Consider the following 11737-nt stretch of genomic DNA (forward strand, 5'->3'; position numbering starts at 1 on the left):
CACGTGTCGTTTACCTTTAGGAGCTTCTGATCTGAGAAGCTACCAAGACGGACAACCAACATGTGGGAGAAGGCGCTCTGGTCACATGAGACCAAACTTAAACTTTACATGCAAAACACTTGTGTGGTGGAAAACAAACACTCCACATCACCCTGAACAGATGAACAGAGACAGATGCCACAATGAAACACAGCGTCCCGTCCGTTCAGGACGTTGTGAAGTTCTTTGGGGGGGATTGTTGCAGCCTAAAATGGCACCTTTTTCAAAAAGTTGAGACTTTTCTGATGGTTTACTTTTCCCATAAAAAACGTCCCCCAAAAGGACTGGATTTATAACTCAAGTCGCTTCTTGAAACAGCAAACTTAATACTAATAAAACCCTGTCCCGGAGTCGTCAAAGTGCGAAATAAGAACTTCATATTGGTCATTAAAGTCATCTTGAACTGTTTACGCAGTAGAAACAAAACCTACAGAACATCTCAAAATGGTTTTTCCAAAAACAAACCAACAAAAAGAAAAAAAAGAAAGGCAAGTGCAATCGTTGCCTTTCTGGAAGATGACATCTTATCATCTTCCAGGTTTGGCTTTCAAGAAACAAAGAGAAACCTTAAGTTAAATCAGAAGGAGGCTAAGCGGATTGGTCAAAATTCAGCCGAGTTGCAGTGATTGGTGAGAAAAGAAGGAAATACAAACAAACAAAAACAAAGAAACGTTAAGGTGATTGGTCAGATTTGGTCCAAAGTTGCGATGACTGGTGAAAACTGCAAGTCTGTGCAGAGTGAATTTGCAAAAATAAAATAATAATAATAATAATAATAATAATAATAATAATAATAATAATAATAATCAAACTCACAATGTTTTTAAAGAGACTCAAAGACTCTTTACAACGGGGGGAAAAATTATACAGTTGCAATCGCAACACGGCAACAAAGATGAACGAAGTTAAAGACAGGATTTACAAGTGTACTGATCCTACAAACAGCCATGGTCAGAACGTGTGTTAGAATGGCCCAGTCAAAGTAAAGATGTCGGATACAATCAAGAGTCTGTGACAAGACATGAGACCTGATGTGAAAGGTCAAAATGGAGGAGTAAAAAGACTCGGGGGGGGGGGGGGGGCTGCGTTAAAAAAAGAACAATTAATAAATTACTATCACTCACTGTTTTGTGTCGCTCTAGTGCAGGAGCGTCAAACTCATTTTCATCAAAAATCTGAATGTTCTTAAAGGGCCGGTTGTGCCCGGATGTATTGAAGGAACCAAATAAATACCTCCAAGAGTTTGAGATTGTTTTAGTGATTTTTCTGCAATCAAAATGACAGATTTTGTGGTGGCAACTTAGAAATGTTTGTAAGGAATCTTTGTGATATTTGTGCTAGTATATGATGTTAAATGTGACTTTTTATTATGGACTTGACATCAAGAAAGGCTGAGGCAACAGTCACTTAAGCTCAATGTTTCAGACCGATCTTGAGAAAACTTGCAGTAAAATCAGAAAAAAATGTGGAGATTTGTTCATTTCGTGTGAATTTTGCACATTTGTGGAAAAACTGGAGGGACTTATTGGTGTAATTTGGAGTCTAGAGGGCCACGTGAAAAGCTGCGGTGGGAAAAATGTGGCACCCCGGGCCTTGAGTTTGACACCTGCGCTCTAGCGCCTAGAAACTGAAAACAGCCATAAGCGTCACCCTGACACGATCCAAACTGAACAGTTTTGCAGGAAAAGACCTTAAACACCAGTGAAGCCAGTTTGACTGAGAATCAAAGTGTTGTTGTGCCACTGGGTCAACAAGCTGGGATCCTGCTGTCTCCACTCTGACAGACAGAACTCAATACGAGGCCGCAGCCTTTCGGGAAAAGACAACGACAGGGACAACTTCTCACTGTTTGCTGCCTAACAGAAGCAGCCTGGTGGATGAAATGAGCGCGAGAGCCGATGGGTCACCGAGGAGCGAGCGTGTCTCTTTAAGTTACAGAGGCATTTCATCTGCTCATCCAGTCTGCTGAATAATATCACAGCCACGCTGTTCCTGGAAATAAATTGGTCTCGTTTCAGCCATTGAAGGCATTAAATTAAGAGGATAAAGGGAGGGTGGGGGGAGTTAAGAAGAGGGACTCATCACTTTAGAAAAAAATTAAATAATAATAAAAAAAAAAACACCCAAATCCCCACATTAATTAAGGCTTCTTTTTTTTCTTAAGTCAGACAGGAGGAGGTCATTCTGACCTTGACTAATAATGTTTTGACTCTGATTTTAAGGCTGTAGATGGAGTTTAATTATGTGAGTGTAAGGTTATTTAAAGCTATAACAAGCTCATCAACGATCTAATGCAATAAGCGCATCATTAGTTGAATTATTTATGTCCCGTTCCAGGATTCAGATGGTTTCAACAGGCAAATCGAAATTATAAGATCAGAGAACAAGCTTGTTAATATGTTTACAAACTATAAACAAGTTACGATGCGGGTTACTTTGCTTTATGATGACAGAAAAGAACATGAATGAAAAGTTTTACTTGTATATTAACCTAATTTTTCATAGTGAACTTCTCAAGTATGCTGAGAAATATGATCAGAAGCACAACTTTGACCAAGAAAACAAAACTTGCCATTTTATTAGATACGCCCGATTTGAGAAGCAAATCACGATGCGGCAGGTGAATCGATCATATCTGCTCATCATTTTACCGATTTCTCTTTTATCGCCTCAGTTTTGTTGTGACAACCCGCAGAAGCTTCTCTTAGCCATAGGTTTGAGCAGAAAGTTTTCATGCATGAATACATAAACAAAGATAATCGGAGAGCAGTTGTTTCCAGCACCTCAGCTGTGAATCTGTGACGAGATCTGAGGCATGCAGTAAAAACCGCAGGAGGTTAAAACACAAGAAGACCATGTGGGAAGCATTTTGTTAACAACTGGTGCAACTACTTCATAGCGAAAACATTCGGAGCTTTAATTTGGCATTTTGGTTCGTGTGAATGTAAACTGCATCAAAACTGGAGCAGTAAAACTCGCAGTAATATGCATGATTTTCCAACAGGCTGACCATGACGCCTGCAGAATTCCCCACCTATGAATCCATACAGCTGCACTGAGGAGTTTTCTGCCACCGCACAGCGGGATTCACGCCTTTTCTCTGCACACGCCTCAGCTCGGTGCTGCAGACAGCTGAGGAGGGCCTGCATGGGCATCCAGTGGGCACGATGAGACAGCAGGGTCACTGCGGCTGCAGCGTTAGCGCGCTCACTAATGACACAGCCTGCGCTGCAAACAGGAGCTTTAAACTTTAAACACACACACACACGGACACGAACACACACATCAAGGACAGAACCGTGCCATGCATGCAGCGCCTTACCTCGGGATACAGTTCGGGGAAGATCCGTCTATCTCCCACGTTGCGAACAGGTTCATGGGCACCGGTCGGTTGAGAGCCCCGCTCCCGGGGAAACTCAGCCGGCCGCTCCTCTCCGCCATGGTTGTCGGCACGAGCGGATGGGACCGTCCTGACACCGAGCTGGTCGGTTGGTAAACAGCAGACCGGCGCGCGGGTCGTCTGTCTGCGTGTGTATGTATGTGTGTGTGCGTGAAGTGATAATGTGTGTGTTTCCGCGAAGAAACTGTCGTCACGCGCTCACGTAAATAACGTGTGGTCGACGGACGCCGAGCTCATTTCTCTGACGGAGCGGAGCCAGGCGGGTCGGCGGGGGGTCCTCTGTAGCCGGGGAGGGACTAAGGCGGCGGGATTGAGCAGCTCGACTGCTGAGCTTGTTGTGCCCGGCACGCTGTCCTGGGTATGACGGGTGGCTCGTGCGCAGTGGTGGTGGAAGAGGCTTAGCTCGAGACTGTCACCGCAATGTGAGGAAGAAAACCTGGTCTGCTGTCCCACACTTCAAAATAAATTGCCTGCTGGATGTTAAAACCGAACATATTTCATACAGAATTGCACTGTATGAAATGTGGATGACTAATAAAGTGTTGCTGACATTTTTAGAGGGATCTTTATAACTACACAGCCTAATAAATAGGAGTGCAAACAGCACTTGATTTGGGCAATATGGCTGGCTGCCCAGGGTGGCACAACTTAATGGGCGCCACAAAGTGGAAATAACTTATCTTCTGTAGCTCAAAAGGTTATTTGTATGTTCAATTAGAGGAAATTGCTGTCTAATACTGTACAAAAAAGAGAGCAGCACAAGGGTCTCTTTCACTATATTTTATACATGTGATATGACAGCCATATTGGAAAAAAGTTGGGGTTGTAATGAAATCTCAAGCATTCGCACTCAAAACTCCAACATAAAATGGCTTCCAGGTCAGAAACAAAAATGTCAGAAACAGGCGAGAAATCCGGCGAGATTAATATCTAACCAAACAGGCGACAATATGCCTATGGATAGTTAAAGAAAGCTGGTAGTGTCAAACATTTGTTCATACCAGAAGCACTGCTCCAAGTAAGCAGAGCACTAAACACCCGTCATATACTTGTCTATAGGGAAATGCAGCGCTGGCTGGTAGTAAAAGCTCTCTGGATCAGAGGACAGAGTGGACTTAAAAGGAGTGATTCTGCTGAAAAATGTCCGTCCAGTACACCTTATTACTTTCTACTGTATTTTTCCCCAATTTGACTACCATATATGATAAAAGAGATGCAGAAATGGTCCCATTTGCCCCAACAGTGAATAGTAACCTCTACAATGCAGTGGCAGTTTGTTGGTCCATCTTATTTCCACCTGCCATAAACAGTCATGTTAACCTGCATATAATGAATAACTGCATCCACTGAATATCTACTGTAAATTATTAATTACTTCCCTCTACACTAAAGCTGAAAAACAAACACTAGAGATACAACTAAAATATGTAAGCAAACCACTTTTTAAAAAATAGTTATTTAGTTTACGCCATTCATGATTTAAAGCAACTGTTTTGAGATAAAACTAATGTCCTGTATTGTCCTTGAAGAAGAGTTTTATCTTTTATTTCTTTATTTTTTCTTTATTTTTTCTGTTTACTTGGATCGGTTTTCATCAACCAAATCTCTTCGTTTCAAAAACATTTCCTGCCTCAAATGACTTTGTGATGGTGTAAACAGAACAGCTCATTTGGAAAGCCATCAAGGTTGCTCACTCATTAACGCAGGCGAGTGCTGCCACCCTGTGGTGATCATGATCATTGCAGTAAATTTGGGAAAATAAAAAGTAATCATTTTTGACCTTAAAATATTTAATTTTCGATCGTATATGTTCAGCTCGAACTACCTTTCAGGTTCTCATACATGGATATAATCCCTCTCAGGATTAGAATGTCTGGTCAGATTAGCTGTTACTATATTAATCCACAGATTATTGTCGTGGCTTGTCAACAATGGCCACTTAATGTACAATGATGAAGGACAAGAATAAATTTATGTAAGCTCTCGCAAGAGGAGGATGTTTAGTTTTATTCTTAGGTGTGGAACATTTGAGTGGAGTTTCAGTGTGTCTTTCCAATATGAGTCAGAACATTTTGTTCCCACATTTAGAAATGACTTTTAGATCTAAAATTTCCTTCAGCAGATTATTCGCTGGCAGTGTTGGCATTACTTACCCAGTCTGGTTACTTTCAATGACCGACTGAGCTTCCCTTCAGAGCGGCTAAAGATATTTATCTCAGATTTGCAATAAGAAAACACAAACATCTCCTGAGAAAAAAAATAAATGGAAACTTTACTTTTTTGTAATTTGTATCACCAGAGGTTGTTTCCTGAAACATTAAAAGTCCTTGAATCAGTGATTGGTCCCAGTCAAAGTAATTTAATATTTATATAATCTTCAGTGAGATTTTGTTTTTTGAATTAGGATATATTTTTGAGTAAAAATGTGACAATATGAAGCCAAAGACTTTTTTTTAGTACACTGAAGTTTAATATTTTTATAACAAAGCAAAAAGAAAGTGAACTTAGTTTACATTTGTACTCCACAATAAGTGTTGGACAGAGGGATTGATAAGTTTCACAGTTAATGAAAGACTTGAGTTGAAAATGCAAACATTGTGTGCATTTTTTTAAACACACATAGTAAACAAAGAAAAATTACAATATATAGATTCATCAGCATCTAAATATGCAACATTTACAAGCAAACTTGTGTCAGATTCCCGATTCCCAGAAGAAAACGTAAAGACATCAGTGAAAACACCGACTAAAGTAAGACCCTTAGGAAAACTCAATTCCATATAGCCACACTTTGAGAAACAAAAAAAAAATCTAAATCCCTCAGCTGAACTGCTCTCATGTTCAAATATCAAATGACTGAATTTCAAACACGGATAGATGCCTCATCAGAAGAATGATCGACGTTTAAGACCAAATCTATACCTTTATATTCTCAACAGGGAATCGATGGTATTCCCACAAAGATTGGGAAATAAAAGTAAATCCAGTGAGGGACAGTAAGCAGATAATGGGTATCGCCACTCATATGAAGGGGTCAGAAGAATCAATTGTTTAAATTTTGTTTACAATAATTTCACTCAAGTGGAAGAAAATTGAAAACTAAAAAGCACTCAAAAAAAAAGAAGCAAAATTTATACAAATGTTTTTTTTTCCTGCCTTCAAAGAGACCCTACGTAAAGGTTCTTCTCTCCCCTTCAGTAAAAACAAACATGAGCCGCCAGGCGAGGCTCGTCAGGAAAACTACTCTGAATCCGTCCTATGACTTGCAGCTGCAACCATCTTAGTGTTTGCTGTCTGCTGAGGCGGAGCGGGAACGCGAGCGAGATCGGGAGCGGGATCTGGAGCGAGCCTTGCCGTTTTGAGCGGGAGCCGGAGAGCGGGACTTGGAGCGAGATTTGGAGCGGGATTTGGAGCGAGACTTGGAGCGAGACTTGGAGCGGGATTTGGAGCGAGACTTGGAGCGGGATTTGGAGCGAGACTTGGACTTGGATGGGGAATTAGCCGCAGGCTTGCTCCCTCCAGACGTCTTCTTCTCTGGGGTGCGGCTGGGAGATCTGGAGCGGCTCCTGGAGCGGCTGCGGCTGCGGCTCCGGCTCCTGGAACGGCTCCTGGAGCGGCTTCTGGATCTGCTCCTGGAGCGGCTTCTGGAGCGAGAGTAGCTGCGAGAACGGCTCCTGTTGGTGGAACGGAAACAACAACGTTCATGTAACGACGGCCACATTTTCACCTTAGAATTAAAAAAAAAAACAAGTGTCTCACCTCCTGCTGTCCTCAAACATCTTCAGCTTGCGCCCATTCAGCTCTGTTCCATCAAGTTTGGAGATGGCGTTCTTCATATCGTAACGAGATGCAAACTCAACCACCCTGCATTCAAACCAATAGTGAGTCATACATAGTTTAGACATAACAACAAAAAAAGTGAAACAACTTAACTCACCCTTCATTTTTAGTGGGTCTGTGTGCGTCCACAAAGGTAACTTCACCTGCCTTTCTCATCAGGTCTTTAAGGTCCTATTTCAAGAGTACAACACTGACTTAGTAAGGGAATTAGACACGAAGCGTCACCGAGAGCCTTCTCGAACCTGGAACTTAAGAAATTACCAAAAAATAAAAACATCAAACAGAAACATGAGTAACCCATTTCTAAACACATCTGTATCAGATCCTATTCTAGAGGGCGTGTAAACAAGAGAGCCATAAAAATCATCTCAGGACAGGTTTTGCCCTTTTCTGCTACAGAAACTAAAATTTACTGCTTTCAACTTGTTAATTTAAAGACCACATTAAGCCTTACAGTGAAACACTTTACAGAAAACAGGCAAAACTTTTGAGGAATTTGTAAGTCAAATTTGTGTAGAAGTTTGTGGGATAAACAGATTGTGTATGGAATTTAAGATAAAAATGTCTAATTTCTTTTTCTTATCTTTTTTTTTTAAGTAAAAGTTGGGACTTTTTTTTTTTACATTTACCAAATGACTTTAAAAAAGGGGGTCAACTGTTTACAAGATTCCCTTTCGAGACTAAATCTCCACCCTTCTACCACCCGCTATCAAAAAGAATAATAATAATAAAAAACCCAATCACATGAGTTTTATGCTACTTACCGCTCCAAACCAAGGTAGATAATACCATAGAGCCACTTGTCCAAATAGCAAATGGGAACCAATGCAGTGTTAAGCCCTTGAGAAACGCCCTCGAGAAATGCTCTCAGCCTTGCATCAGCATCCGGCCTCCTCAAGTAAGGAACCACCAGAGAGAAAGTAGGGGGGTGTGATGTGTGCCCGACTCAACACCCCCCCAGCTCCACCAGCCACAGAAAGAGCCCCAACAGAGACTGTGGGAGGCCGTGGATTTGAGGGGGGCGTGGGGGTTCCTGCAGCCGGGAACGCCAGCCCACAGAACCTCCAGACTGTGGCTACGGCCCTCCTAAGGCTACCGTATCCTGCGCTAGACCACTTTCACCGCTACGGGGGACCAGCCAAGACTTTAGACCGGCAGCAACTGCGTGTAAGGAAAGGCACCAGATGGACACTATTCAGAAAAAAAACAACCAGCAGAGGGCGCTACATACTTCTGACCCCCCAAATGGAGGATGTCTAGTTACCTCTGATATACAAAACAGGAAACCATACCACAGGAGCTGCTTATTAAAAATGATTTTTGTTTTTTTTTTGTAAAATACTAAAACAGCACTAATATGATTTTTGGAGAAAATGTGAAGTAGTAAATGATACACTAAAATGAAAAAAAAAAGAAAGAAAAAAAAGAAAAACATTTGCCAATTTAACAGAAATGTGTAGATGTTTAACAGAATACTTATATAATAGCCAAATAAGAAACTGTTACTTTACTATTAAATCACGTGAGAAGATGTCATAATAAATTGAGGTTAATGTAATTGTGTGATCTCATACCTGCCAGCTGACCCGGGATGACAGGTTCTCCACAATTAGCCTGTGATCAGTTCGCATTGGAGGGCCATATCTGCAGAGAAATGTTGAAAACTGAATTTAGAACTAAAAACACACACACTTCTATGTCAAACAGCAGCTTTCTTGGTTTTCAGCATAATTTTCTGTTCAATTCATTCATTCACTTCTCTGTGTGTGTGTTTTATGTCTATCTAAGAATTGTGTCAATATTTGCACTGGTGTCAGATGTGGAAAAACAGGCTGTCGTTTACAAACTATTCCAGTCCATAAAGCCAAAAGGCTTTGAATGTGCCACATTTTTAAGCAAGCTCATCTGTAAAATATACATTTGCTCGGTTTTACAGTCCTGCACTTAATTATGATTTTAGAAACTGATTAATCGATTAAAAAGAATTGGCACATTCTGCGGATTTATCATTTAAATTCTTAAGCATTTTTTGTACAATATTTAAAAATATATACTTTAAAAGATGCATATTAACAATTCAATTCTTTTTTTATTTAGAAAATAAACATTTTATTTAAATAAGAAAATAAACATTTTGTTCCCTAAGATGCAACAACAGAATTCCTTTGGTGAATTATATACACAATGGACAGTCCAGTTAAAGATGAATCATAAACTAATATTTCAATAATCAATTCATCACGATTAATATTTTCAGTCATACACGAGTGACTTATTTTTAGAGGCCAGGTCATACGGTCTGGTTTGAAATGGTGGTTTGAACTGAGATAGAAAACGATCATCTTTGACTTTTATGAAACAAAATGGCGACCCCAGTCTCAACTACCTGGCTCTGGTATTGCGGGATTGGCGATAGCCGCCGCCGCCGCCGCCACCACCGCCGCCGCCAAAACGTCCCATTCCCGGGGCACCGCCTCCTCGACCTCTCCTGGAGCGGGCGTGCTCAATGGTGACCCTGAGGAAGAACGTGTAAACAACGGATTAAAGCGGAAGGTCACGCAAACGTATAAAAAAAAAAAAAAAGAAGGAAAAACCTGCTGACTCATGGAGCAGATAACTTTAACTGCTTGGCAGCTGCTCAGATGACCCTGCGCTAGTAAACAGGTGGCAAAACCGTTTACCTTTCACTGCACAATTCTTTCCCGTTCAGCTCATACACGGCGTCGTCGGCGTCTCTGTGGTCATCAAATTCCTGACAAGAACGGGAGAGCATTATTTCCCTTAAGCTGAAGAGTAAACCAGAGCAAAATCAAAATGTACCGAAAGGACGTGTCACACTGACCACAAATCCAAATCCGTTTTTCAAGTTGATCTCTCTTATGTGTCCATATCCCTTGAAAAACTTCTCCACGTCCCTCTCTCTCGCATGTGTGCTCAAGTGGCCGATGAAGACGCGACTGCTGCTCATGTTGCTCCTTGCTGCAAAGAGATAAGCAAATTGTCAAACAAGGGAAAACGGCGAGATGATACAATCTTTTACGTGTGGAAAATATAACAGGAACTTCTTGTTATTGTTGTGTCTTACACGGACTGTAGTTACCGTTTACCCCTTTTCCAGGAACATAAATTAATCATCATCTTGGTGAAAGAACTCCCAAGTAAACAAGTTATTTCCTCCTTTGAGGCTCCTCTCACACAGCTTAGAAGTTAAAGTGGTAGCACACATCTCTCTTCATACGGCATTGTTGTTTTAAAATTCAAAAGACACACAATAAAGCCAAAACTACAAGTGGAATACTACAAATCAAAATTGTGCTTTGATCCAACTGTGGTTAATTTGATCATCCCAATTATTTTATGCAAATTTATTAGATAAACAATACAAAAAAAGTACCAATTTAAAAGTAAATCTTTCCTCCACGGTATTTTACTCACATAAATATCGCAATATTTACATATCTTTGATATTTAATTTCCCTTTGGGATCAATAAAGTATGTTTGAGTTTAATTTTAAAGTAAAACATAACTACGTTCTGAATAATTGTTTATCAGCTTTATTTAAAGCTTCTGAGTCAAAAACCATGAAAACCGTTCAAGGAGTCCTCGTGTTGGTCAAAACCGTTTCACTTCTGAGCGACTAACCGGCTTAAAAATAAAATTTAACATTTACTGCAAGTCAAAACGTAAAGAAAGTAGCGCAGATATAAACATTATTTTGTTGGTTCCGCTAATATAAAAGTAAAATAGAAGTGTAAACAATTTTACCCATTTATGGTAAAGGATCGCACAGAAGGATTTCGGGCCTGCACCAGCCGTCAGACCTTCACAAACACCGCAAAAAACCCTGTTACTGCGCAATGCGTTAATAAATTTACTGTCGCCTAAAAAACTAAACGTAACAGGTAAAAAAAATTATGTACAGTATGCTTCAAAGCTTCCGTTTTTTAGAACTAATTTATCTGAGGTTTTCTAGCAAAAATTGCTCTTCGCTTTCTTTTTTTAACTCGCCTCGAGGTCGCTTTCAGTTAGCCGAGGAGAGCTAACGTTAGACACGAAAACAGTCGCTGTTGACAGTAGAAATAACGTTACAGCGACCTCGTTAAACACATGAAAATATGTTGAAATCCATTAACGTAATATTTCAGGCATGCTTACCTATTTTTCTTGCCGAGAAAAATTGAAGTGTTGCTTACGTTGCAGGTTGTTAACCGAATGTAGGTCACCCAGAAAAACTGGATCAAAATGGCGAATGAGTCCGCAGAGGAGGAAAGACCATGGGTTGCCTTTAGGTTGCCAGGTTTCTGGTAAATGCACTTTCGAGCACCTCTAGTTGAGAACCTTTGCACTATGGTTTACCGTTGTAACATAATCGGCGATAGTATTTCAGAAAGAACAGAAAAACAGATTAACAGAACAAAAACAAACAAACAAGAATGTTATGTGGATGCCAGAAAGAA

The 11737-nt window shown here is 40.5% G+C and overlaps 2 protein-coding genes across 3 annotated transcripts in view; both read right to left on the reverse strand.

Moving 5' to 3' along the window:
• Nucleotides 1-3927, reverse strand: part of pacs2 (phosphofurin acidic cluster sorting protein 2) — a 72539-nt gene extending 68612 nt beyond the window's left edge. For both annotated transcript variants that reach the window (XM_014998581.2, XM_014998578.2), the window contains exon 1: nt 3362-3927. In XM_014998581.2, the coding sequence (XP_014854067.2) occupies nt 3362-3480 (119 nt within the window). In that variant the 5' untranslated portion in view covers nt 3481-3927. The remainder of the gene's footprint in view (nt 1-3361) is intronic.
• A 1959-nt stretch (nt 3928-5886) lies between these two features.
• srsf5a (serine and arginine rich splicing factor 5a) lies at nt 5887-11584 on the reverse strand. The gene is made up of 8 exons (XM_014998587.2): nt 11436-11584; nt 10122-10258; nt 9961-10031; nt 9666-9794; nt 8854-8923; nt 7377-7450; nt 7199-7303; nt 5887-7113 (listed from the first exon to the last, which is right to left on the reverse strand). The coding sequence occupies exons 2-8, from the start codon at nt 10245-10247 to the stop codon at nt 6720-6722; spliced, it is 969 nt and encodes a 322-aa protein (XP_014854073.2). The 5' UTR covers nt 10248-10258; nt 11436-11584; the 3' UTR covers nt 5887-6719.
• Between the last annotated feature and the right edge of the window lie 153 nt (nt 11585-11737).

This window comes from Poecilia mexicana, unplaced genomic scaffold (assembly GCF_051168715.1).
Source record: "Poecilia mexicana isolate PSO_F unplaced genomic scaffold, ASM5116871v1 scaffold_22, whole genome shotgun sequence".
NCBI classification, from domain to species: Eukaryota; Metazoa; Chordata; class Actinopteri; order Cyprinodontiformes; family Poeciliidae; genus Poecilia; species Poecilia mexicana.